Raw genomic sequence first — 23,856 nt, forward strand, 5'->3', positions numbered from 1 at the left:
AAAGCGCAAAAATATAACATTCTTCATCACTGTACTGCAATTATACAGAGGCTGATTGTGGAAAGGACATATTTTATGAGTGTCTATCAAAGAACGTATCATCACTAACCAGAGATCGGTCTCCATGTTTTCCAGTTCTACCTGTCTTTCCACCTGTACATTGTTGCGTGTGCTGGGGCAGGCGCCACCCTCATTGCATTGGTAAGCTTTGGATGCCCTATATCCCGAATTCCCCATGTTTGAATCATTTGCATGAGTTGCCATGGCATGCTGATCTGTTGCCATGGTAATCCCTCCTCTACGCTTCATGGTTCTGACTCAGTTTTCCTGAGGGTGTAAGTCTGCCCTATAGCTTCTGGCTGGACACACACTGACATGGGCCACATTTGCTTTGTGGCCAAAGGAGAGGAATGCCTCACAAGAGACTCTGTCCACACGGTATTTTGCACCAGAGATGATAGAATAAGACTTCTATAGGGTGTTTAAGTCTTCGTAGGTGGAGCTAATGATTTGTTTTTGTTGCAAATAATTAACCTGTTTTATCCAATCGGTGTGGTTGTCATTATGTGATGGCTAGTTGAACTCAGTTGGAATCAGTAATGGGGTCATGAGACCATGCTCTCCACTGAGGCAACAGGGCTTAATGCCTTTCAGCTACTCCACCAAACTTGGATTGCTCATTAGTGGGTGTGAGAAGATTCAGCACGTAGACGACCATCTGAAATTGTGTGCGCCGTAGCAATCTCACTTTGTTTGTAGATGTATGCAATGTGAAGCAATGTGACGGTACAGTACTGCATAAATCTAGCCAGATGCCACCCAATAATACCAACTGCCTCCCAAAGGCCTCCTGGTCATTGACTTTGTTTCTCACCCCAGTCTGTCTTCTCGTCTCTCCCTTCCCAGCTGATCTACATGATGGCCACCACGTATAACTATGCTGTTCTCAAGTTTATGAGCCACGGCGGCCGCCGATCCACAAAGTTCTCCGAGTCATATTAGCGAGCGAGAGAATGAGAGAAATGGTAGAAAGCAGAGGGAGCAAAAAATAGAAAGACGGTTTAAAGGAAGAAAGAAAGATGGAGAGAAAGAAAGACAGAATGGTGGGGAGGAGAGTATGTACTGTAGCATATAGAGAAACGTACACTACTGTCAACGTAATACAGATAGATCTATGTGCCTTTGCGTCCAAGCCTATTGCCACACACACCTTGTGAACCACACTGAGGGGACTAGCGAGTGCATGATTAGCCAACATGGCTGAGGTCCCTCACAATCTCTCTCCAGACAGGATATGTACCTAGAAGTACTGATCCAGTACAGTACCATGTGGGACCACTAGTCAAGGCTATGGTGAGGTTGACCAGTTCATTCGAGTAGAGCAGCCACAGAGCATTGAGGATGGATAGTTCATCCATACAAAGGGACGGCGCCAGTGTAAGAACAAGGGAATATATGTGTTGCTGTATCTAGCTTCAGATTACTGTAATATTCTGTAGTTATTCCAATCGAAGGATATAGTTCTATCCAACGACACTTTAATATCTTTCCCCCAAGTGCCAACTGTCTAGCTTGAAGTTAAGTCTTTTTTTAGCTTGTTTAGGCTTGTGCCTCTTTGTGATATTTGTTATGAAAGACGTTGTGCCTTTTTTTAGTTTATGCAAAATAAACATAAAATGTGAAGAAAAACCAAGACCATTGTCTTCTCTTTTTAGGATAGTGACTGTTTGGAGAAAAAGAATCCCCACTGTAATTGACTAATACTAACCTAGCCAACCTAACCAAAAGAATACTGACATTGTACAGTAGCAATGCTAATGTGTTGCATTTGACATCTGGTAGACTGGTCAACATGACATGTAGCTTCTACTCATGTAGCTTGCTTTGGCTAACTAACCCTCTCACTGGCCACCACCCTATGCACTTTCCTTTCCCTCCCTCCCTCTTTCTTTCTGTTCTCCCTTCCTCCCTCCCTCTGCCCCCCTCTCCCCCCTCCCCCCTCTCTCTCTCTCCACAGATCCACTATCTGATGATCCTGTCGGCGAACTGGGCCTACCTGAGGAGCTCCTGCAACCAGAACGAGTACCAGGACATCAAGACAAAGGACGACGACGCGGAGGAGGGTGGCTCCAAGGAGGGTCTCAACTCCTCTTACTCATAAGAACCGGCCAACCACACTTCCTCACACCTAACCTCCAACCCCCTTCTGGGTAAAACCAACACATGGGTCTCCTTCACTATGGGCGGTGTTCTGACTTGAGATATGTGCGCTCAACTCAAATTGTCCCACTTTGGCTACATTTACACAGGGAGCCCAATTCTGATTTGTTTCCCCACTAATTGGTCTTTCGACCAATCATATCTTTTCACATCAATTCTTTTTCAGAGCTTATCTGATTGGTTAAAAGACCAATTAGTGAAGAAAATATCAGAATTGGACTGCCTGTGTATATGAAATGCAGCCCATGTCTTCCATTGACATCAATGGACAAGTCTGAGTTGCGCACACTTTTCTCACCTCTGAATCAGGTCCTTTGTCCAAATGGGAGCAAACGTTTTCAAACGGAACAGGTATATAAGAAGTTCCTATTGGATGAGCTCAGGTTAGGTGGTACCTCTTCCTGTTTGCGAACGTTTGCTCTCGATTGGACCGTTATTGAGTGCAACCCTGCTGCCATAGCCTAACTGCTCTGAGCCAATCACAGCACAGCACTAACACAGCTCCTAATAACCGCCTAACAACAAAGTCACTGTCTGCACAACTCCTGAGGAAGCGTGCCACAAAATGTTCTGTTTTTTGGTGTTTTATATATATGAATATATTGTGTGAATGTGTATGTATGAATGTTTTTTTGTTTTTTTTATACTACAAAGTATGCCAGGTTTACTATTATTATATTTATCTGGTCTTCTCTTATCTCTGGTATTTTATCGCAATCCTGTTTTACCTGATTTCGTTTTTTGCTTTAAAAAAAATGGAAATGCTTGATACGTTGCACTATTTAAAAATAGAAAAAAGTAAAGTAGAATAAAAAAAAAACATGAATACATTACATACACAGCATCTCAGGGTGCCTCTCTTAGAAAATATTGCTACTATTACGTTAACTTTCCCATTCCTTTATTGACATCCAGCTACTTCTGTTGAGTAATTCTTCATTTTGGCCTGAGGAGAAAAACGTGTGCTGTACCCTAACTGGATTGGACACATGCACTAATGTGACTGATGGCCCAAAGCAGCAGTTCTGTCAGCAGCTGTCTGCAGTGCTAACACAATGCTTTGACCTTCAGATGAACCTCTGGCCTGGTCCCAGATCTGTTTGTGCTGTCTTGCCAACTCCTATGGTCATTGTCGTGTTATTATGACCATAGGAATTGGCAAGACGGCACAGACTGATCTGGGACCAGGCTAGTGAACCTCCACCTAGCCCTCTGCATGGCAGGTTCTCTGGAAACAGCCTTGCTTCTAAACCCACAGGACAAACCAACACTCAAGGTCAGATTGCCTTGTTCTGTTTGTAAGTGATACATTATATATACCTCAGGTACTAAACCTAAATAAAAACTCCACTAGACTGGTCCCAGATCTGTTTGTGCTGTATCGCTCCTATGTTTGGCATGATAATGACCATAGGAGTTGGCAAGACAGCACAAATAGATCTGGGACCAGGCTAACACCTTACTGATTAAGCACATGCTTGTTACAAGGCAAGGCCACAGCTGAAGTGAACTTAGCAAAAGTCCCAATGTTTGTTCATTGTATACAACTGTGAAGGGAATCATACGTTCGCTTTCCTCGAGACAAGTCCACCCTTAAAGGGGTGAAGTTCACCTGTAAATATACGGACCGCCCCAAAGGAAGTTCTATTGACTGATATCTCCTGAATGTGGAGAGCACGGTCAATGTTTTACCATGCTATTTTACCTTTTGACTACCAATATGTAAATGTTTCCTTTTTGAGTATATGTTTAGCATCCTATTACTAGTTCCGCATTAAATATAATAGTAATGTGACATCTTTTAAAACGGTATGTTGTGAGAAGGAAGCAAGTACAGAGTCATGATGGCGGTGGTGCTTGTATTGTGTACATTTTGAAATGTGGAGGGGAAAAAAATGTACCAAATGGTTTTCAGTGTTTTTTTAAAATCAGTTTTAGACTGCTGAATCTTTCCCTGTGCTAAAGTAATGACGAACTTGTCTTTGACATTATTTGTGATTATTTTACTGTGGCAAGCCAAATGTAAGTGACTCATCTCATATTTTTAGGCCTGTTATATGAACAGATACCATTTGGATGTTTACAATATAACAAGTCAGGAATGTTCATTTTTTCCCCCCCAATATCATTTATTATGACAACCGATTCTATAATAATGATCACTGACTAGTTCAAGCGCTCCGGGACTATAAGTTTCTATCTGCATTTTAGTCTAAATTGAGTTAGTGACATAGCCTTGTTCTGTTAGATGTTCTCTACCTACATACAGTATACTCTAAATACCCCAATTCATGTTAAGTTCAAAAGAATTCAAGGTAAAATGGCTGACACCGTTCAAAACAACTAGGGCTCGAAACGGTAAAGCCAATTTACCTCAGAATCATCTTTTTGCAGAAAGAACCTTACAGTCCCAAAGCTCTCGAGTGATCTTCCTCGCAGCAGTGAAACGATGATTCTTTTAACTTTCATATGAAAAGGCATGTCGGTATTGTCCACGTGTGCAAACGTCTAAATACTGAAAAAAGGACTATATTCCCATGTGTGTTATGTTTGATATAGTACAGTGTGCTTTGCCACCAGGTCGACGTAGGCAAGGGCATGTGCCGTTTCATATAAGATGCGTGTCAGTCAGGGTGTGTTGTCGTTTCCTCGTTATTGCATGAAGGCGACATGACTGTGTCTGCAGTTTTTCAGGTGATGTGTCGTCAATTGTACTGACAACTATGGTAGGCAGCGTTTGCCCCCACTCAACTCTCTTTTTAAAAAAAGATATCCATTGTACCTTGGATGACATTGTAGTCCCTGTAGTCGTTTCATCATTGCTTTTCTTTTTAAAGTTTCAAATAGTTATGATTCCTGTATAGTGATGATTTTTGTAACCTTCTCTAGTAAAAAACGATATTTTTTATTATCGTGAAAGAGCTGCTATCTGTCTCTTTCTTACAAGTTTGGACTTCCTGTTAAACACATGCAATGAGATGAATGACAAGTGTGCTCTGAACAGTTCAGTTGCCAAACATTGTAGAATGTTGCAGATAGAAATGCCATTTATATAGCTGATGTGATTCCTTATTCTATGTATCAGAGAGGCGTGTTTGTTCTACATAGAAATGGGCTATCTGAACGTTCCAAAATGTTGCATCCCGCTGAACGCGCCCCAGTGCTCACCCTCAACCACAGTGATGGGACAACCTTGGGGTGTTGCCTTTGTAGAGTTTTGTGAGATGCTGAGTCCACCTGGTGGGAAAATGTAGCATTGTTCATTTCCTAAAATGGTAGTCCAAAACCATTGATTTAAGACCAAGGGTAGCTCCGGGGTGAAGTTTCCCCTAGGTACAGATCTAGGATCCCCTCCCCCAATCGTAAGCTTAACCATGAGTGGGGGAAATACAAAACTGACCCAAGATCACCGTCTAGGAGCAACTTCACCCTACACTCCAAGGAGGGGCGCACAAATTAGGATAGCAGTGTATTTGGCCTACAGTTGACCGACAGTATAGTGGTCAGTGGAAGACCAAACACACTCCAGATGGAGCACATTACCTCAACGCAGGTTTAAAATGGCCAACTTTATTTCAACACACAAAAACATACATTTTAAGACTGTATTGATAAGTGTTTCAGGTTGGTTCATGTTTTAATGCAAGACACTGGAACAGGACAATGTTTTTTTTTGAGCAGAGGGTCAATTATTTTTAGACTGCAAATTGACAAGAAGCCCAGAGATCGAATATTTGACTAAAACTATCATTTCAAACCTTCCTTACATTTGTGTACGATCACATGTATCTTTCTTTAATGTGTGGGAATACGTTGGAACCGATTTCCAAGTAAAAGAAATCACACGTCCCAGTGTTTTTATAGTCTTATGTCCAACAAAAAATGATATAGTACCAGTCAAAAGTTTGGACACACTTAATCATTCAAAGGTTTTTCATTATTTTATTTATTTAGAATAATAGTGAAGACATCAAAGCTAGGAAATAACAGATGGAACCATGTAGTAACCAAAAAAGTGTTTTTATATTTCAAATTAGCCTTTTGCCTTGATGACAGCTTTGCACACTCTCAATCAGCTTCATGGGGTAGTCACCTGGGATACATTTCAATGAACAGGTGTGGCTTGTTAAGTTAATTTGTGGAATTTATTTCCTTCTTTCCATCAAGTGCTATGATGAAACTGGCTTTCATGAGGACAGCCACAGGAAAGGAAGACCCAGAGTTACCTCTGCTGCAGAGAAAAAGTTCATTAGAGTTACCAGCCTCAGAAATTGCAACCCAAATAAATGCTTCAGAGTTCAAATAACAGACATCTCAACATCAACTGTTCAGAGGAGACTGTGAATCAGGCCTTCATGGTCAAATTGCTGTAAAGAAACTACTACTAAAGAACAATAAGAAGAGACTTGCATGGGCCAAGAAACACAAGCAATGGACATTAGACAGGTGGAAATATGTCTGATGAATCCAAATGTTAGATGTTTGGTTCCAACCAACGTGTCTTCGTGAAACGCAGAGTAGGTGAACGGATGATGTCCGCATGTGTGGTTCCCACCGTGAAGCATGGAGGAGGTGTGATGGTGCTTTGCTGGTGACAGTGATTTATTTAGAATTCAAGGCACACTTAACCAGCATGGCTACCACCGCATTTTGCAGCGATACACCATTCCATCTGGTTGTGCTTAGTGGGACTATCATGTTTTTCAACAGGACATTGACGCAACACACTTCCAGGCTGTGTAAGGGCTATTTGACCAAGAAGGAGAGTGATGGAGTGCTGCATCAGATGACCTGGCTTCCACAGTCACCCAACCTCAACCCAATTGAGATGGTTTGGGATGAGTTGGACCGCAGAGTGAAGGAAAAGCAGTCAACAAGTTCTCAGAGTATGCGGGAACTCCTTCAAGACTGTTGGAAAACCATTCCAGGTGAAGTTGGTTGAGAGAATGCCAAGAGTTTAAAATGTTCATCCAGGCAAAGGGTGGCTACTTTGAAGAATCTAAAATCTACACTTTTTTGGTTACTACATTATTCCATATGTGATATTTCAGAGTTTAGATGTCTTCCCTATTCTACAATGTAGAAAATAGTAAAAATAAAGAATAACCCTTGAATGAGTAGGTGTGTTCAAACTTTTGACTGGTACTGTATATGCTGAGAGAACTTGGTGTGCTGCAGGCTGCCAGTTTGGGAACCCTGCTGTAAAAATGACTGGTTTGCATTTGAATACTGGTGACATCAGTCTTTTGTCAAATTACCAACTAATATATATATATCTCTCAAAAAAAATAAAGGGAACACTAAAATAACACATCCTAGATCTGAATGAATTAAATATTCTTATTAAATACTTTTTTCTTTACATAGTTGAATGTGCTGACAACAAAATCACACAAATTATCAATGGAAATTAAATTTATCAACCCATGGAGGTCTGGATTTGGAGTCACACTCAAAATTAAAGTAGAAAACCACACTACAGGCTGATCCAACCTTGATGTAATGTCCTTAAAACAAGTCAAAATGAGGCTCAGTAGTATGTGGCCTCCACGTGCCTGTATGACCTCCCTACAATGCCTGGGCATGCTCCTGACGAGGTGGCGGATGGTCTCCTGAGGGATCTCCTCCCAGTCCTGGACTAAAGCATCCGCCAACTCCTGGACAGTCTGTGGTGCAACATGGCGTTGGTGGATGGAGCGAGACATGATGTCCCAGATGTGCTCAATTGGATTCAGGTCTGGGGAACGGGCGGGCCAGTCCATAGCATCAATGTCTTCCTCTTGCAGGAACTGCTGACCCACTCCAGCCACATGAGGTCTAGCATTGTCTTGCATTAGGAGGAACCCAGGGCCAACCATACCAGCATATGGTCTCACAAGGGGTCTGAGGATCTCATCTCGGTACCTAATGGCAGTCAGGCTACCTCTGGCGAGCACATGGAGGGCTGTGAGGCCCCCCAAAGAAATGCCACCCCACACCATGACTGACCCACCGACAAACCGGTCATGCTGGAGGATGTTGCAGGCAGCAGAACGTTCTCCACGGCGTCTCCAGACTCTGTCACGTGCTCAGTGTGAACTGGCTTTCATCTGTGAAGAGCACAGGGCGCCAGTGGCGAATTTGCCAATCTTGGTGTTCTCTGGCAAATGCCAAACGTCCTGCACGGTGTTGGGCTGTAAGCACAACCCCCACCTGTGGACGTCGGGCCCTCGTACCACCCTCATGGAGTCTGTTTCTGACAGTTTGAGCAGACACATGCACATTTGTGGCCTGCTGGAGGTCATTTTGCAGGGCTCTGGCAGTGCTCCTCCTTGCACAAAGGCGGAGGTAGCGGTCCTCCTGCTGGGTTGTTGCCCTCCTACGGCCTCCTCCACGTCTCCTGATGTACTGGCCTGTCTCCTGGTAGTGCCTCCATGCTCTGGACACTACGCTGACAGACACAGCAAACCTTCTTGCCACAGCTCGCATTGATGTGCCATCCTGGAAACAAACTACAATAGGCTTACAGTTTTTGGTATGTCATGGTTGGTCTTGTTTTACAGCAAAACGTAGAAACAGCTGGTATGCATTCACGACTGGTTTCCTTGGGGCTATAGTACACACAACTCATGACAGCGCAAGTCCGCTAATAGCCTACTTATCACAAACTATGGCCCTGGGTTTGCTGCTCCATTCCTAAATGGTTAGTGCAGGTCCAGGCAACATAACATTAAGAAGCCATTCATTTCCAAACTCTCCGAGAACAGTTAGGCTAGCTAATGCACTTATATCCTGAGGCTTCGGGTGCACTAGTTCGCATAATGAGTGACTGTAAATAAATTAAAGCTAAATTTTTTTGTAGCAAAAAAAGAAAAAAAAAGAAAAAAAAGACGTGCTTCAGTGAGCTGACATTCCTATTGAACACACATTAACATGGCTATAAAAAGGCTGTTGACGGTTGATCTGGAAATGGGATGAGATTAAACATGTTAAAGCTCTAAGTCATTATGAATGCTGGACATACTTATGGATGTTGATGGGAGTCCATTAGACGTTGGTCTGCACTATAGACCACGTGATCCAGCCAATGAACGGCTTCGAATTCACATAGCCCATCAAGTGAGAATAATCAGAGAACTGGGTTTGACTGGAATCTTCTTTCCATTTGTACAATGATGTAGACTGGACAGAACCATCTGGTTTTACCCTGACACATACGGTCATTCAGTTAGCCTGTGTACTGAATACCACCACTAACGTTAATTCAAAATACGATTTAACAATCAACAATATTAAATTTGGCACATTCAGCCCATTTAATAGATGGGATGACAATGTAATATTTCCCATGCGGCTCAATTGGTATAGCATGGCGCTTGCGGGGTTGTGGGTTCGTTTGCCATGGGGGACCAGTATGAAAAAGTACTGCACTCACTACTGTAAGTTGCTCTGCATAAGAGCGTCTGCTATGACCAAAATGTAAATACTTAGTCATTACTTGATTACTGTATGTGTCTTTCAGCACAGTAGTAGTGTAACTCTTGGGAGGAGGAATGCACAACAAAGTAATCTCTTGATCGTAGTGGTCACTGATAACACACACACACACACTCTCGCCAGCACAAAGGAATGTCAAATAGCAGGCCCAACTATGTACACTCCTGTGTATGATGAAACTTATATAGCCTAAGTGGGTCGGTGTGTATGACGTTATGAACAGGCTGTGTGTCCGCGTACACATGCAGTCGTGTAAACCAAGGGAGGAGCACAGAGCAGAACGAATGCATTAATCACAGCTAAAAAAGGAGAATTGGAACAGAGTGGCCGTTGGTATCATCAGTACTCACAAGTTACAGCCAATTTGGCCAGAATTGGGCAGGAGAAGTTCAAATGAGCTCCTACTGTCTCTTTAAAAAGGCCCAGTGCAGTCAAAATTCATATTGTATAACAGCTGATTAAACAAACACTGTAAAAACTGTGAAAAAATGTGATCAGTTTATTTCCTGATAGTTGGTGGTTGAAAATACAATCTACACAGGACATTATAATCAGCAGGTTTGCATGGGCGGGAGTTTCAGCTTTCCATGGTGACATCACTATGCGGTTGATTGGTTAATAGACCAATAACAAAGACAGTTCCAAACCCCTCTTCCAATACCAGCTAGTTTTCCCAGTCTTAGCCATATTCTTGCTTGAGAAATAGTTTTTTGCTAAAAATCCATTTTTGCCCATTTTAAATTGAGATAAACAGCTTCATTGGGCCTTTAAGAATCAAATAAAGGTAATCACCCCTACATCTCAGCAGCAGGAGGCGCCAGAGCGCGGCTTCCTGTGCAGGTCCATTGTGTCCGTCGGGATGAGGTGCTCCCCCCCTTCCTCCTGCGCCAGCACCCTCCTCACTGCCTCCTCAAACGCCACCACCACGTTGGTCGAGTCCTTGGCGCTTGTCTCAAAGTACGGGTGGCCGCCGTTGTCGCGGCACCACTGGCGGGCGTCCTCGCCCGAAACCTGCCTCTCTGGCACATCCAACTTATTACCCAGGATCACGAATGGGAACTTCTCGGGTTCCTTGACATCAGCGTAGTAGGCAAACTCCTTCTTCCAGTTGTTGAGATTGTGGAAGCTCTGGTTGTCATCCATGCTGAAGGTTAGGAGACAACAGTCAGAGCCACGGTAGAAGGGTGTCCGGAGCGAGCGGAAGCGCTCCTGGCCCGCCGTGTCCCAGATTTGGAGCGTCACGGTGCGCCCGTCCACCTCCAGCTCCTTGTTTAGGAACTCCACGCCAATGGTGTGGAAGAGATGCGTGTCAAACTTGTTGGTGACGTAGCGGTTCATGAGAGAGGACTTGCCCACGCCGCCGTCCCCCAGGAGGATCACCTTGAGCAGGGACGACTTGGCTGTCATGGCTGGGCTTGGGCCTGGGCTGAAGGGTTGGTGGAGTAGCTGGCTAGTCGGGAGATGGTCTGGGAAGCGCTGCTGCTACCTGACAAATATATGACAGTCATTCAGGTTAATCAATCAACTGATTGATTGCTCTGTTAACAGTCTGTGAAAAGAAAATGAGATTAAGAAACACAGATTAACAATATCAACGCAGTACCTCATCTGTAGTCAGCTAAAGTCAAATCAGTCACAATGCTATACAGTCTAGTAGTTGATATCTTATCCAATGAAGACGTAGCATTTTCCTGCCCGACATTAACTGTTGTAGGAGTTGTAATATACTCAGCATGTGTCACATGGACAATGATCAGATGAGCATCTCTTAGAGAATCACATGAGCAAAGCTGTTGCCAGAGGCCACACACACACACACCACGAGACCGTTTTGCATGCATAAAGCTCGGCTTCAGAGCAGACACTTTGCATTAAATACGCGGGGTGAGTTTGGCCGATCGTAAAGTAGACAACGATAGGCCGAAAACTTAGTTTATCCTACCACAATACAGTAGTACAGTTGAGTATAGAATGCATTGTGTAAGGACACAAGAGACAGTTACAGTAATACATTCTTAATTGTTGCAACACATGCCATTTCTTACCGTTACATATCAGGGCAAACCATAGCCTAATTCAGCACCTGTTAGAAAAAAACAGAAGGCATGATGTCAGACTAATACCATGACGATGATGAACTACGTGAACATGTCAAAGGATTCCATGACGTGCATTTAATGAGGCCTTTAAGTTCCTGTAATTGGAATGAATGTCATTCATTTCAACCCTATTAGTCTAATGGATGTCTGGTATGGGTATTACAATTCCAGGTTGTTGTGGGCCTTGGTTATGAATCCAGTAACACACGAACACACTGACTGACGGGTTCAATGTTTCTGCTATTAAGCAATGACCGACGTTGCACGCTGCTGAGAAAGCAAAGAAGAGTGTTATCCTTAAACAAAGACCCAAATTAGTCCAAGAGACCAGGTGGGTCAACACACTTGCAGTTCTATGAATTATATTTCAAGTTGTTTTTTTGCTTTGTTTTTTCAAAATGAGAAGAAACAGAAAATCCTATCATTCCAATTCCTAACATCCCTGTGAGACCTGTTTGAGCCTTCTTCCAGAGTGACAATTTTAAACAGGGCTCCAACTGTTATTTGGTTGGTGATGAAGGGGTTAGAATGTGTAGAGAAATATGAGCTTATCACCCCCTCAATGCCTCTCCATTACATAATCGATCAATGTCTCGTCTCGGATTGAGGTAGTGTTCAGCAGGCTCCTCAAATACTGTGACAATACTGTGTCACTAAATTGAAATGACTTGCACCACTGACCTCTAGTCAATGGAGTTAACAACTTCAGAAATCTTCTCTAGCCCTCTATCCATTTCCATAATGATATAATAACATCCAAAGGCGTAAGTGAAATGGGCAAATCAGCCCAAGTAGGTCAGAGACATAGGTAACAGACGCACATCCTGTTAGTCAAATTGGTTGAAGACGTTGCCTATTGTTAGCCGCCTCAGCCAACTACAGTGAATTGAATGTGCCGGAATATAACTTGACTGAGAGAGGACACTGACTGACTGCACCTTTGTTATGCTGCCTTTCTGCAGTTGTGGCACACACACATATTTTAAAGGGGAAGTAGGCCAACTGTTCAGTTAGAAAAAACATATATACTGTTTGAGCATTATCAGCATGGTAATCAATGGTATTCTGTTTTACTATGGTAAATGGTAATGCTCCATCTATTTAAAAGAGAGCCCTACTAAAATATCATACCACTGATTTGTAGAACAAGCCAATCTGGTCCTATCCCCAGCATTACATATATCACTAGCCAACAGAGAACTTCGAAAGCCAAGTCAACAAACAGATTACCGCCATACGCTCAAGGTCCTAAACGATATCTTAACCGCCATCGATAAGAAACATTACTGTGCAGCCGTATTCTTGATCTGGCCAAGGCTTCCGACTCTGTCAATCACCACATCCTCATCGGCAGACTCGACAGCCTTGGTTTCTCAAATGATTGCCTCGCCTGGTTCACCAACTACTTCTCTGATAGAGTTCAGTGTGTCAAATCGGAGGGTCTGCTGTCCGGACCTCTGGCAGTCTCTATGGGGGTGCCACAGGGTTCAATTCTTGGACCAACTCTCTTCTCTGTATACATCAATGAGGTCGCTCTTGCTGCTGGTGAGTCTCTGATCCACCTCTATGCAGACGACACCATTCTGTATACTTCCGGCCCTTCTTTGGACACTGTTAACAACCCTCCAGGCAAGCTTCAATGCCATAGAACTCTCCTTCCGTGGCCTCCAATTGCTCTTAAATACAAGTAAAACTAAATGCATGCTCTTCAACCGATCGCTACCTGCACCTACCCGCCTGTCCAACATCACTACTTTGGACGGCTCTGACTTAGAATACGTGGACAACTACAAATACTTAGGTGTCTGGTTAGACTGTAAACTCTCCTTCCAGACCCATATCAAACATCTCCAATCCAAAGTTAAATCTAGAATTGGCTTCCTATTTCGCAACAAAGCATCCTTCACTCATGCTGCCGAACATACCCTTGTAAAACTGACCATCCTACCAATCCTCGACTTTGGCGATGTCATTTACAAAATAGCTTCCAATACCCTACTCAACAAATTGGATGCAGTCTATCACAGTGCAATCCGTTTTGTCACCAAAGCCCCATATACTACCCACCATTGCGACCTGTACGCTCTCGTTGGCTGGCCCTCGCTTCATACTCGTCGCCAAACCCACTGGCTCCATGTCATCTACAAGACCCTGCTAGGTAAAGTCCCCCCTTATCTCAGCTCGCTGGTCACCATAGCATCTCCCACCTGTAGCACACGCTCCAGCAGGTATATCTCTCTAGTCACCCCCAAAACCAATTCTTTCTTTAGCTGCCTCTCCTTCCAGTTCTCTGCTGCCAATGACTGGAACGAACTACAAAAATCTCTGAAACTGGAAACACTTATCTCCCTCACTAGCTTTAAGCACCAACTGTCAGAGCAGCTCACAGATTACTGCACCTGTACATAGCCCACCTATAATTTAGCCCAAACAACTACCTCTTTCCCAACTGTATTTAATTTTAATTAATTTATTGATTTTGCTCCTTTGCACCCCATTATTTTTATTTCTACTTTGCACATTCTTCCATTGCAAAACTACCATTCCAGTGTTTTACTTGCTATATTGTATTTACTTTGCCACCATGGCCTTTTTTGCCTTTACCTCCCTTCTCACCTCATTTGCTCACATTGTATATAGACTTGTTTATACTGTATTATTGACTGTATGTTTGTTTTACTCCATGTGTAACTCTGTCGTTGTATCTGTCGAACTGCTTTGCTTTATCTTGGCCAGGTCGCAATTGTAAATGAGAACTTGTTCTCAACTTGCCTACCTGGTTAAATAAAGGTAAAATAAATAAAATAAAATAAAAAACTTGGTTGGATAGGACATGCGCAGAAGCTTGGAATGTTTGCTTGATGACACACTTGGATAAAAGTGAACACATATCCATCGCGAAGATGATCTGAAAAGGGACGTAGGCTATAGCTATAGGCTATTTGAAACTAACTTGCTTTGGTAGTACTGTAGGTTGATTAGCAGGTAAACAACAAGACTGTCGTATGGAATAAGTATAGCGGACTCCCATGGCCTAAATAACAAACAAACAATAGGAATAAAGACTGCTAGTAAATATACAGTAAATCACTGTCCGCGTTCAAAACAACTCTGAACTCGAACATCCTTGACTTCAATGCGTCCAAGACAACTGGGGAAAAACGAGCTCTGACTTGGAAATATCTTTTTGAACTGTCATCCAACTCGAAATTACAATTCGGAAACTTGGGCAGCTTTTTTAGAGCTCCGACTTTCCGACCTGAAGATCACCGACTCATGGTTTAACTTCGTTTTTTTCCAGTTCCCAGTTGTCCCGAAAGCACCAAATGCTCGCTTGCCGTGAACCACGTAGTCTGAGATCATGCGCGTAGCTTAAACATCAGCTGGCTTAATGTAGCTGGCTAGGCTAATTGGTAAAAACATATATATACATATAGTTAACATGAAATGTGAAAGTCTAAAATATCTAACAACGAATAGTATCACTTGGTTACAACTGTACCTTGCTGTTTATAATGTACTTCGGCGGTGCCATCCCATTGCAAAATCCTCACAAGCGGCCGAGTTTTCCCGGTGACATGGTGCTACTGACGCTCATATGACCGATCGTTTGTCACGCCTACTGTGGGCAAAATGGATAAAGGAAGCTATTAATGTGTGTGTAATTGTGATTTTACTACTGAAAAAGTATATGAAAGTATAGCAGGAAATTGACATTCTAAACACTGATGCGTCATGGCTTTTGAATGTGGCCATGGCAATGCCCATACAAAACATCTCTGGCAATAGTGATGACGTCACTGTAATATTCCATACAATGGGCGCGTTCTTCTGCCCAGGAGTTGCTTACACATGTCAGATCTTACAACGCAATGGGTAGTTTTTTTTTTAAAGCTAATTACATCATATGTTATAGCAATCTTTTAGTCAATGACACAGTCAATCACTCAAACGCTGCACTTTGTCAGGCATAGCCAAGCCCCATTGTGACAAGAACACGGTTTCCACTAGATAGCACAACCACAAAGTCAAAATTGTCTACAAAAGTCCAAATTCAGGTTCGGATTAGGCATAACGTTAACTACACCGCTAAAGTTAGGTTTAAAATCAGATTTTAAGAAGATAAATTGTAGTATGGGGTAAATTGAGCCCCGGGAGAGGGTAAATTAAGCCGCCTACAAATGTCTGTACTGAATGAAATATTACCACTACCTTTTTAAAACCATGTCTACACAATTCACATTGCAGGCTGAACACCTTAACACTTTTAACATAACAACAGGGCCTGGTCTCATATCTCATATCCAAGCGATAATGCCTTGCATTATGCCTGGGAAGAAAACACTTCAAGTTGCTCAACTTGTGATTGGCTCAACCATTGGCTCAACTTTACCCCAAGGCAAACATTTGACTATTTTAGCCCACACAGCTTCAAGGATGCAATTTCATGCTAGGTGTAGGACCTCATATTGACCCCAAATGATGTATAGAACAATTGTAAAATGATCTACTTTGGTTTAGATACAAGCATCATGAAACCTCTAACACCTCTAAACCTCTAAAGTCATATGACTTGGTGAAAATCAGTTTCTTGCACATAACTTGCTTACCACTTTTTCCATATGGTTTCTTCCTTAACAGACTCCATGAAATGACAACCTCTTCCTAAATATTTGGTAAAAAGATACATTTTGTGTATGGTTTCCCTAGAAACAAGGGTGGCTCAATTTACCCCTTTGGCTCAAACTTATCCCACTCTCCCCTACATTGTATTCTGCTGTACCTCAATGTACAGTATCAGCAATAGTGTGCTCTTTGAAAGATAGGAGAATGTGGACTTTCCACTTGATAACGTTTATCTATTGTAATATTATCAGTGTGGGAGTGGGCAGAAAAGCCTGCACAATGTATTAAACAGTGTGAATGTGAATGATTGTGAAGGTGTGTATGTTTGTAAGTACCACCATGCACAGTACACACATACTGCCCGAGCGCGCGCGCGCGTGTGTGTGTGTGTGTGTGTCTCAAAGAAAGAAAGTTATCAGACAACGATTGAAAAGTTAAAGGCTATAAATAGGGAGACTATCAAAAAGATAGGGAACTGCATGGACTTTGGAAAAGCCACTCCTTGAAAATACATTTGCCATACTGACAGTGAAACACAAACTTAATTAAATTGATAAAACAATGATATCTCCAATGACTCTGATACAGATGTCTCTGTAATGTGTACAGACACATTATAAAAACACTGATAAGAACAAATCATATACTATAACCTTACATTTCCTGCTGTTCAATGGTCATTTCAATGAAAGATATACCCATTTAGCAATGTAACTTGAACATTCTTAAGCAATATAACCATTCATTATAATCTTATCTGATATGAAATGCTGCTACCATTCCATATATCTTCAAACCCCTATCCCTGCCCACAGAGAATAACTCATTAAGCTAACTTTGTCCAACTGTCATCACAATGATGGGCTGCTGAGTCATTAGCACTGGCTGTGGGCTAGAAAGTGAAGGATCATGGGAGATCAGCAAGCCCCCGGCCAGAGGGTTTTTTCTGGATCTCAAAATTGAGATCGTAGCAGGTTAGGATAATTAGGTTAAGGTTCAGAAAACAGTTAGCTAAAATAAAATACAAATCTACTTTTGACATCAATTTGACATAAGCTGTATCCCTTCTAGACATGACCCTGCCGGAGCTGTATCTTGGGCTGATTAATGGGTCACATGCTCCTTGTGCTGCTCACAGGGTCACATGACCACAGGAAGGCCACATGGGTCTTACTCTGCAGCTCAACAGAAATGTCAACATAGGGACTACATCTTGTGTTCTCACACACAGACAGACCCCATGCTAAACACATGGTACCTATTAATGGCAAATGAGAAAGAAATTGTAAAAGAAAGAGAAACACTTTTGTATTATAGTATGTAACGCAGCAGGTTTAATGACAATGTAATGCATACAACACATGTGGTAAAATGTTAAATGTAATTCTTAATTTTTGTCATTAAAACATGACATTATTCCGTTTGATAGGGTGAAGACGTATCAGCAGGATCTCGACAAAAACAAAGCAGGCATTTTACATGTGGTGTGGTGAGGATGGCATATCAGAGGCACAACCAGCCGCTGTGGTACCACTGCTCCCCAAACCTGCTACAGGTCACAAAGGTCATGGCATCCTGGTCTGCAGTGGCCTGGCGAACCCACGCCGGCAGAAACAGCGTGCCCCGGGACACCCGCGTCACCCTGCAGTCCGACCCCTCGCACCGCAGCTTCTGGGTGGGTGTCCCCTCCAGGTCCTGGGAGAGCTGCCTATCGCTCACCCCCCACGAGGAGTACTCCTCCCTTTGCCGCTGGAGCTCCTCGTTGGCCATCTCCTCCACAGACATCCCGGCGAAGACTTACGGCCCCAGGCTGCCACCCAGGAGACCACACCGAAGGTGGCCGTTTTTGTTGTTTGTTAGGTTGGCCACCTTACCCCTGATGCAGGCCTTGTATTTGGCCTCGTTTGCACGGTGCCGCTCGTGGATGTGCAGTCCTCCTCCCCTCTGCCTCCTTGGAAGTTTCTGGATTGAGGGCACCAAGGAGGAGCTGGATGCACTTTGTCCTCAAAGCCAACTCAGAGGAATCCTTACAGGGGGAAGGGTTACCCAGGGAAGTGGTGGCAGGAGTTTCTGACTGCTTTGAGAGGGTGGGCAAAATGGACTCCGAAGACAAATCACCAGCTGCCTGCCATGATGTCACCCCTTCTCCCTTAGCTCTCCCACACTTGGTCCCATTTGTGAGTGTTCTGTCTTCGGGCCCAGTATGGAAAACCACATGTTCACAAGACGCACCCAACTCCACTGGTTTACTAGCATCACCAGCAGCTAGGCCACCTCTGTCTGCCAGACAAGCTTTATCAGCCAGCATACTCTCTCCAATGACAGTGAATTCTTCTCTGCTTCCCTTCTGCTTTGAGATGTGATAGGGGTGGCTGTAGAGTTTCTTCCATTTTGACAACAGGTGCTTGGCAGTTTTTTTCACTGAATGGTCTGAGCAGGTATTGAGGAGTCTGTAAATGACCCTGACGATATCTGTGTCTTGCAGCTGCTCACAAGTCACACAGGCATTATCAAGGGCGGTCAGGAGAGGCATAATGTTGCCATAGTTACCTTCCCTGTTAAATTTGTCCATTTGGAGAGTATGATGAGTGATCTGTTTTGTGTCCATGGTATGGTGGTCATATTCTTAGAGACTGGCCGGAGAACGACTGATATGTAAATGCAATTTAGGCTACAGCTTTTGTAGGGCCATGACATTTTGTTTGATATTGGCATTGGAAACCCTTGGGCCTGCAAACATTTCTGCAGTTAATACATTTTTTATGCAATGCTTTGAAGTGTGGCAGACACTTTTGTACAGAATTTTGAAACCACATTCTAAAATGCAGCTAATGCACTTCAGGACAGGCTACACTTTTTATTTTTTTTATTTCACCTTTATTTAACCAGGTAGGCTAGTTGAGAACAAGTTCTCATTTGCAACTGCAACCTGGCCAAGATAAAGCATAGCAGTGTGAACAGACAACACAGAGTTACACATGGAGTAAACAATTAACAAGTCAATAACACAGTAGAAAAAAAAGAGTCTATATACATTGTGTGCAAAAGGCATGAGGTAGGCGGATAATTACAATTTTGCAGATTAACACTGGAGTGATAGATGATCAGATGGTCATGTACAGGTAGAGATATTAGTGTGCAAAAGAGCAGAAAAGTAAATAAATATAAACAGTATGGGGATGAGGTAGATAAAATTGGGTGGGCTATTTACCGATAGACTATGTACAGCTGCAGCGATCGGTTAGCTGCTCAGATAGCAGATGTTTGAAGTTAGTGAGGGAGATAAAAGTCTCCAACTTCAGCGATTTTTGCAATTCGTTCCAGTCACAGGCAGCAGAGAACTGGAACGAAAGGCGGCCAAATGAGGTGTTGGCTTAAAATGTATGTTGGGAAACGGAAGCTTTGATGCAATGTGTTGGCTAAATTCTATCACATCAAATATAATTTAAAAGCCCCAAACGTTATTCATACCCCTTTTCGGTTCGAAAATTACAGCACAGCCTACCACTCGAATCGAATAGCAGTTCTCGAGCTGTCAACCGCCATTTGTTCTGTTTTCCAAACCAGATTTCTGAAAGAGGGCGCCGCTCAGCCAGGCCGTGTCCAACTGTTACTTGTTGCAATATTGTAACAGGAAGGAAGAGGCTAAGCGAGAAGGTTTACTCCGCCCAAAATATGTCCAAGAAAATAAGACATGAAATGAAACATTTTTGTATGGAGGTCAATGAGAGTGTTGAATTTGCTAAAACAAAATAATTAATATATAATTTGCTATGTGAATCTTAATTGATCGAATATAAGTTTCGTAATTGTTATTTTGTTACGCATATATTGATACAAGCGGACGCACATGGAATTTCTTCAAAAAAACAACGATTTTATATCAGAGTTATCCCTGTTGTTCACACGCGTGAATCTGCCCTCTCATTGGCTAGAATGGTCCCACCTGATCGTGACTCCTCCCGCTTGCTTCCATCTTTGAGGAAAATTATTTCCATTGTTAGAGCGTTCACTCGACTATCTTGTCAATATAATAGAAAATCTTTGATTGTAATATGTCCATGTGACTTTTTGCCATGTTTGTTTCCATTTCCATTATAATGAAATAAATTGTAGGCAAGGTTGAAAAACGTATTAGGTAGAAAATACATAATAATAATTAATATTCTATAAATAAAGCCATATCTACCCATATCACATTGTTTTAAAGTATTGTTTTGAGGTCACACCTTGGTCAGCTATAATAGTGTTTGTTGTGGAGTTGTTTGTGGAGAGTAGATTACATGTTGGCGAATTCTCTCAAGCAACAGTGCTGAAACCAGTTACTTTTTCTGCAATGCGGCCAATGAACGAAAGCTAAGAAAAGGAAGTATTACAAGCAAGATGAGGCAAGTCTGTCAGTTGTGAAATGAAATAACTTTGTTATGTAATAAAGTTAGAAAGTTGAGGGAGAACTGTGGAAATGGGCACATGACATCTGGGATGTGAAATTGTGGCTAGCAAGTTTGCCGCCAGACAAATAGTAGAACGGTTCAAGTAGAATAGGCATGAGGATCTTTTCCCCTTCTCTCGCTTGAGAACTTTCAAAGCTAACGGTTTGCAAAGCGACAGGTGTTAGATGAATGGGGTTTGAGCTATTCCCTGTTTGGTATGACATAAAGAAGAAAGGCAAATGTTTGTGTTTCATTAATATTGGCAGCCTGGTAGGTCTATAGTTAGAGCAGTAGGCATTGCTAAGGTGTGGCATCGTACAGTAAACCTGTACAGTAAACCAGGATCAAGTTTAACACACAATGACTCTGAATGTGGCATACATTATATTATTCATGTGTTATAATTTTTATTGATTTGATTGAACCTTTATTATTGAATGGGCAGTGTGTTTAATGGTATAACTTACCTAGGCTACATTACACAAGTAGCTGTGCACAATGCGTTTAGTCTGTTAACAGAGAATGGTTTGTATGTAACTACTGACTTTTTTTTAAGTGTAAAAGAACAAAAACGACAATAGTAAAATAAATGGGGGGGGAAAAAAACACTGACTAAAACCTTTGGCATTGCTTTTCCATGACATGGTTTGCATTGAAGAGAAATAGATTTTTTATATTCATGCCGTTATGCTCTTGAGCAGGGATTCCCAAACTCAGTCCTGGGGCCCAAATGTGGGAATCATTGGCCATAGAAGTTAAGCAGAGTAAAGGTATTGGAAACCTGTAATTGGTGTAGTGAGCCCTTGTGTTGTGGGGATTTAGCTCTATTTTTTACTTTGATGAATACAAGGTGACCTTTTCAATAAACTAAGGGAGAGTTTCACCTTTTCTCTGAAAGCATACATGCAGGTGAGAGTTACAATACTCAATGTTCTCACGAAATCTTGCCACTCCTATATGTTTAGGCCTCCTATGTACTGTTTACAGCAGGTATACAGAGGTTATGTGTATGAATACTTTTTTTTAAATACAAAAGATCAGTGGGGAATAAAACTGAATTCTCAGAACACGTTAAACTCACCCTTATCATGCTACAGTATGGGGAAGGAGATGGGTGGAGTCAGGTTGGTCTGTTGATTAGTCAAGGGGAAAACCAGCTGTAGGCCTACCACAACATCGACTGGCCCCAGTGTGCTGATCTAACTGCAACCAGGAATGATTGGACTTTCTAAAAACCCGCACCAGGCTCCTTTGGATCTTATTGAATCATTTGCTTGGCCCGCTACCGCAGTCTGTCCTCCCTGCACTCGTGCGTTCCTTGTACGAGGGAATGGAATTTTACCAGCTGGTAGTGATGATGATAATGATGCTCAGATATGTTATGGCCACAAGGAGGCGCTCTCTGCCTTATGATTGTATCAGATAGACGTGATGGCGTAATGTGCTTTGTCACATTGTCTCCTCCTCCATCACACAAATGCGCACACACAACCACATCCAACGTCTCTGCTTGACACCTCATAAGGAGGGAACTTGTTTTAAAGCATGAAGATTCTCATACAGAATGAGCAGGTAGAAAAGGAATGTGGCCAGTCCCCAAGCCCCCATCCTTTACACCCAAATATTACCATTTCCTGCACCAAGGTACCTCCCACAAATGTTTCATTTTCTCCCTGCTGCCAGCTTGCTCAAGTACTCTGACACTAGTCATTCTTTTAAAAAATGCAACTTATTCTGAAAAGGATTTATGTTATTTGTTAATCACATTTCGTGAAAGGATTGTGTCTATGTTGAATGTGTCACGATGTCTGTTAAGCCAGTTCACTTTAGACTCACTTACAGCAGTGATATAACGGCATCATCGCTGCATCAGTCTGTTAGGGGAGACTGGAGAGATGGATTCAGTCAGTATTGCAGACAACACAGTGTACAGGAAGGGAGGGGGAGGCTGACTGTTCCGGCCAACACACACACGCACACACGCGCGCACAAACGCACGCACAGTGACCTTGAGAGCAGACAGACAACAGGGATGGGGAGGGGGTGGGTTAGTGTGTGTGACAGATTTTGTTATCCCACTGGATTCACCCCTGCTCGCCGAGCCTGAACTCTACGCATCTGTGTGCTTGCTAACAAAGAGTCTCACGAGACACTAGTACATCACCTCAGGATACTATTGGACCGCCCATCTGTTACTGTATGTTTGCCCCCCCCCCCCTCCCTGTTATGTCTGAGGTGGGGGGATGTTTCAGTCGGTGTGATAAGAGACGTTATTGTTTTTAATCTAGAAATAGCTGAGAAGAGATATCTCCTATCCTACTTGTTGTTAACTGGTACAGTGTGTTGTGTTTCATCCCCCCACCCCCTACTGTGTCTGCTTTCCGCTTGTGTTAAGTTGTATTGAGGCTCTACAGCCCTCAAACTCGACTCTGGACCTCAAAGCCAGTTCCACTGCATTGTTTCGTTGTTCCTCTTCTAATCAGGGACTGACAATAGGTCTGTGCAATGAATTATCAGGTAGAACAGAAAAGCAGCAGGCTCTGGACCTCGTAGTGTAAGAGTTGAGTACGCCTGCTCTACAGCATGGTTCATAATTCAGAAGACGATGTCGAAACAGTCCATCCATGGGAAATCTGGGTGAAAGTATGACTCATTTCAAGTGCGCTGAACAATTAATTGATTAACATATTCCATTACTCCCTTGACTGAATGCATATATACAGATGCTTACTGCCTTTCCATTGTCAAGTGAATGTGAATGATTGCACTTAGTATCGAAAGTATGGATCTCTGCCACTCTCACATTGTTTGAATTATGTATTTTGATCCATCCTGCTCACCGTAGGCCTCGGATCACAGTAAGGTATTTTCTGGGAAGGAAAATGTTGATGATGTTCCTGCTCAGCCACTGCTGTGGTTTTTAACATATGTCCATCTGTACAGTGTATTTACGATTTGCCACTGTGGTGACTCATCACATTGTTTTCCCATGAACTCCCATC

At 42.7% G+C, this 23,856-nt stretch overlaps 2 protein-coding genes across 11 annotated transcripts in view; one reads left to right on the plus strand and one right to left on the minus strand.

Moving 5' to 3' along the window:
- Positions 1-5,146, plus strand: part of LOC112266462 (neuronal membrane glycoprotein M6-b) — a 34,164-nt gene extending 29,018 nt beyond the window's left edge. For 3 of the 4 annotated variants that reach the window (XM_024443942.2, XM_024443939.2, XM_042296978.1), the window contains exons 6-7: positions 136-201; positions 2,018-5,146. In XM_024443942.2, coding sequence (XP_024299710.1) covers positions 136-201; positions 2,018-2,161 — 210 coding nt within the window. In that variant the 3' untranslated portion in view covers positions 2,162-5,146. Of the gene's footprint in view, positions 1-135; positions 202-906; positions 1,690-2,017 lie in introns of those variants that run through there. The other variant, XM_024443941.2, reaches the window with a different exon arrangement.
- Positions 5,147-10,172: 5,026 nt separating this feature from the next.
- On the minus strand, positions 10,173-22,185 carry LOC112266463 (ras-related protein Rab-9A). 7 transcript variants are annotated; one of them, XM_024443945.2, is made up of 4 exons: positions 21,936-22,184; positions 15,298-15,414; positions 11,742-11,779; positions 10,173-11,182 (listed from the first exon to the last, which is right to left on the minus strand). In XM_024443945.2, exon 4 carries the CDS (start codon positions 11,101-11,103, stop codon positions 10,498-10,500), a length of 606 nt encoding a protein of 201 aa, XP_024299713.1. In that variant the 5' UTR covers positions 11,104-11,182; positions 11,742-11,779; positions 15,298-15,414; positions 21,936-22,184; the 3' UTR covers positions 10,173-10,497. The 7 variants fall into 7 exon arrangements, with proteins under 7 accessions (XP_024299713.1, XP_024299712.1, XP_024299717.1 ...); XM_024443944.2 differs by having other exon boundaries at positions 15,298-15,417; XM_024443949.2 differs by lacking the exon at positions 15,298-15,414 and having other exon boundaries at positions 10,173-11,178; positions 21,936-22,185.
- Positions 22,186-23,856: the final 1,671 nt, after the last annotated feature.

The sequence above is a fragment of the Oncorhynchus tshawytscha genome, linkage group LG14 (assembly GCF_018296145.1).
Source record: "Oncorhynchus tshawytscha isolate Ot180627B linkage group LG14, Otsh_v2.0, whole genome shotgun sequence".
Lineage (NCBI taxonomy): Eukaryota > Metazoa > Chordata > Actinopteri > Salmoniformes > Salmonidae > Oncorhynchus > Oncorhynchus tshawytscha.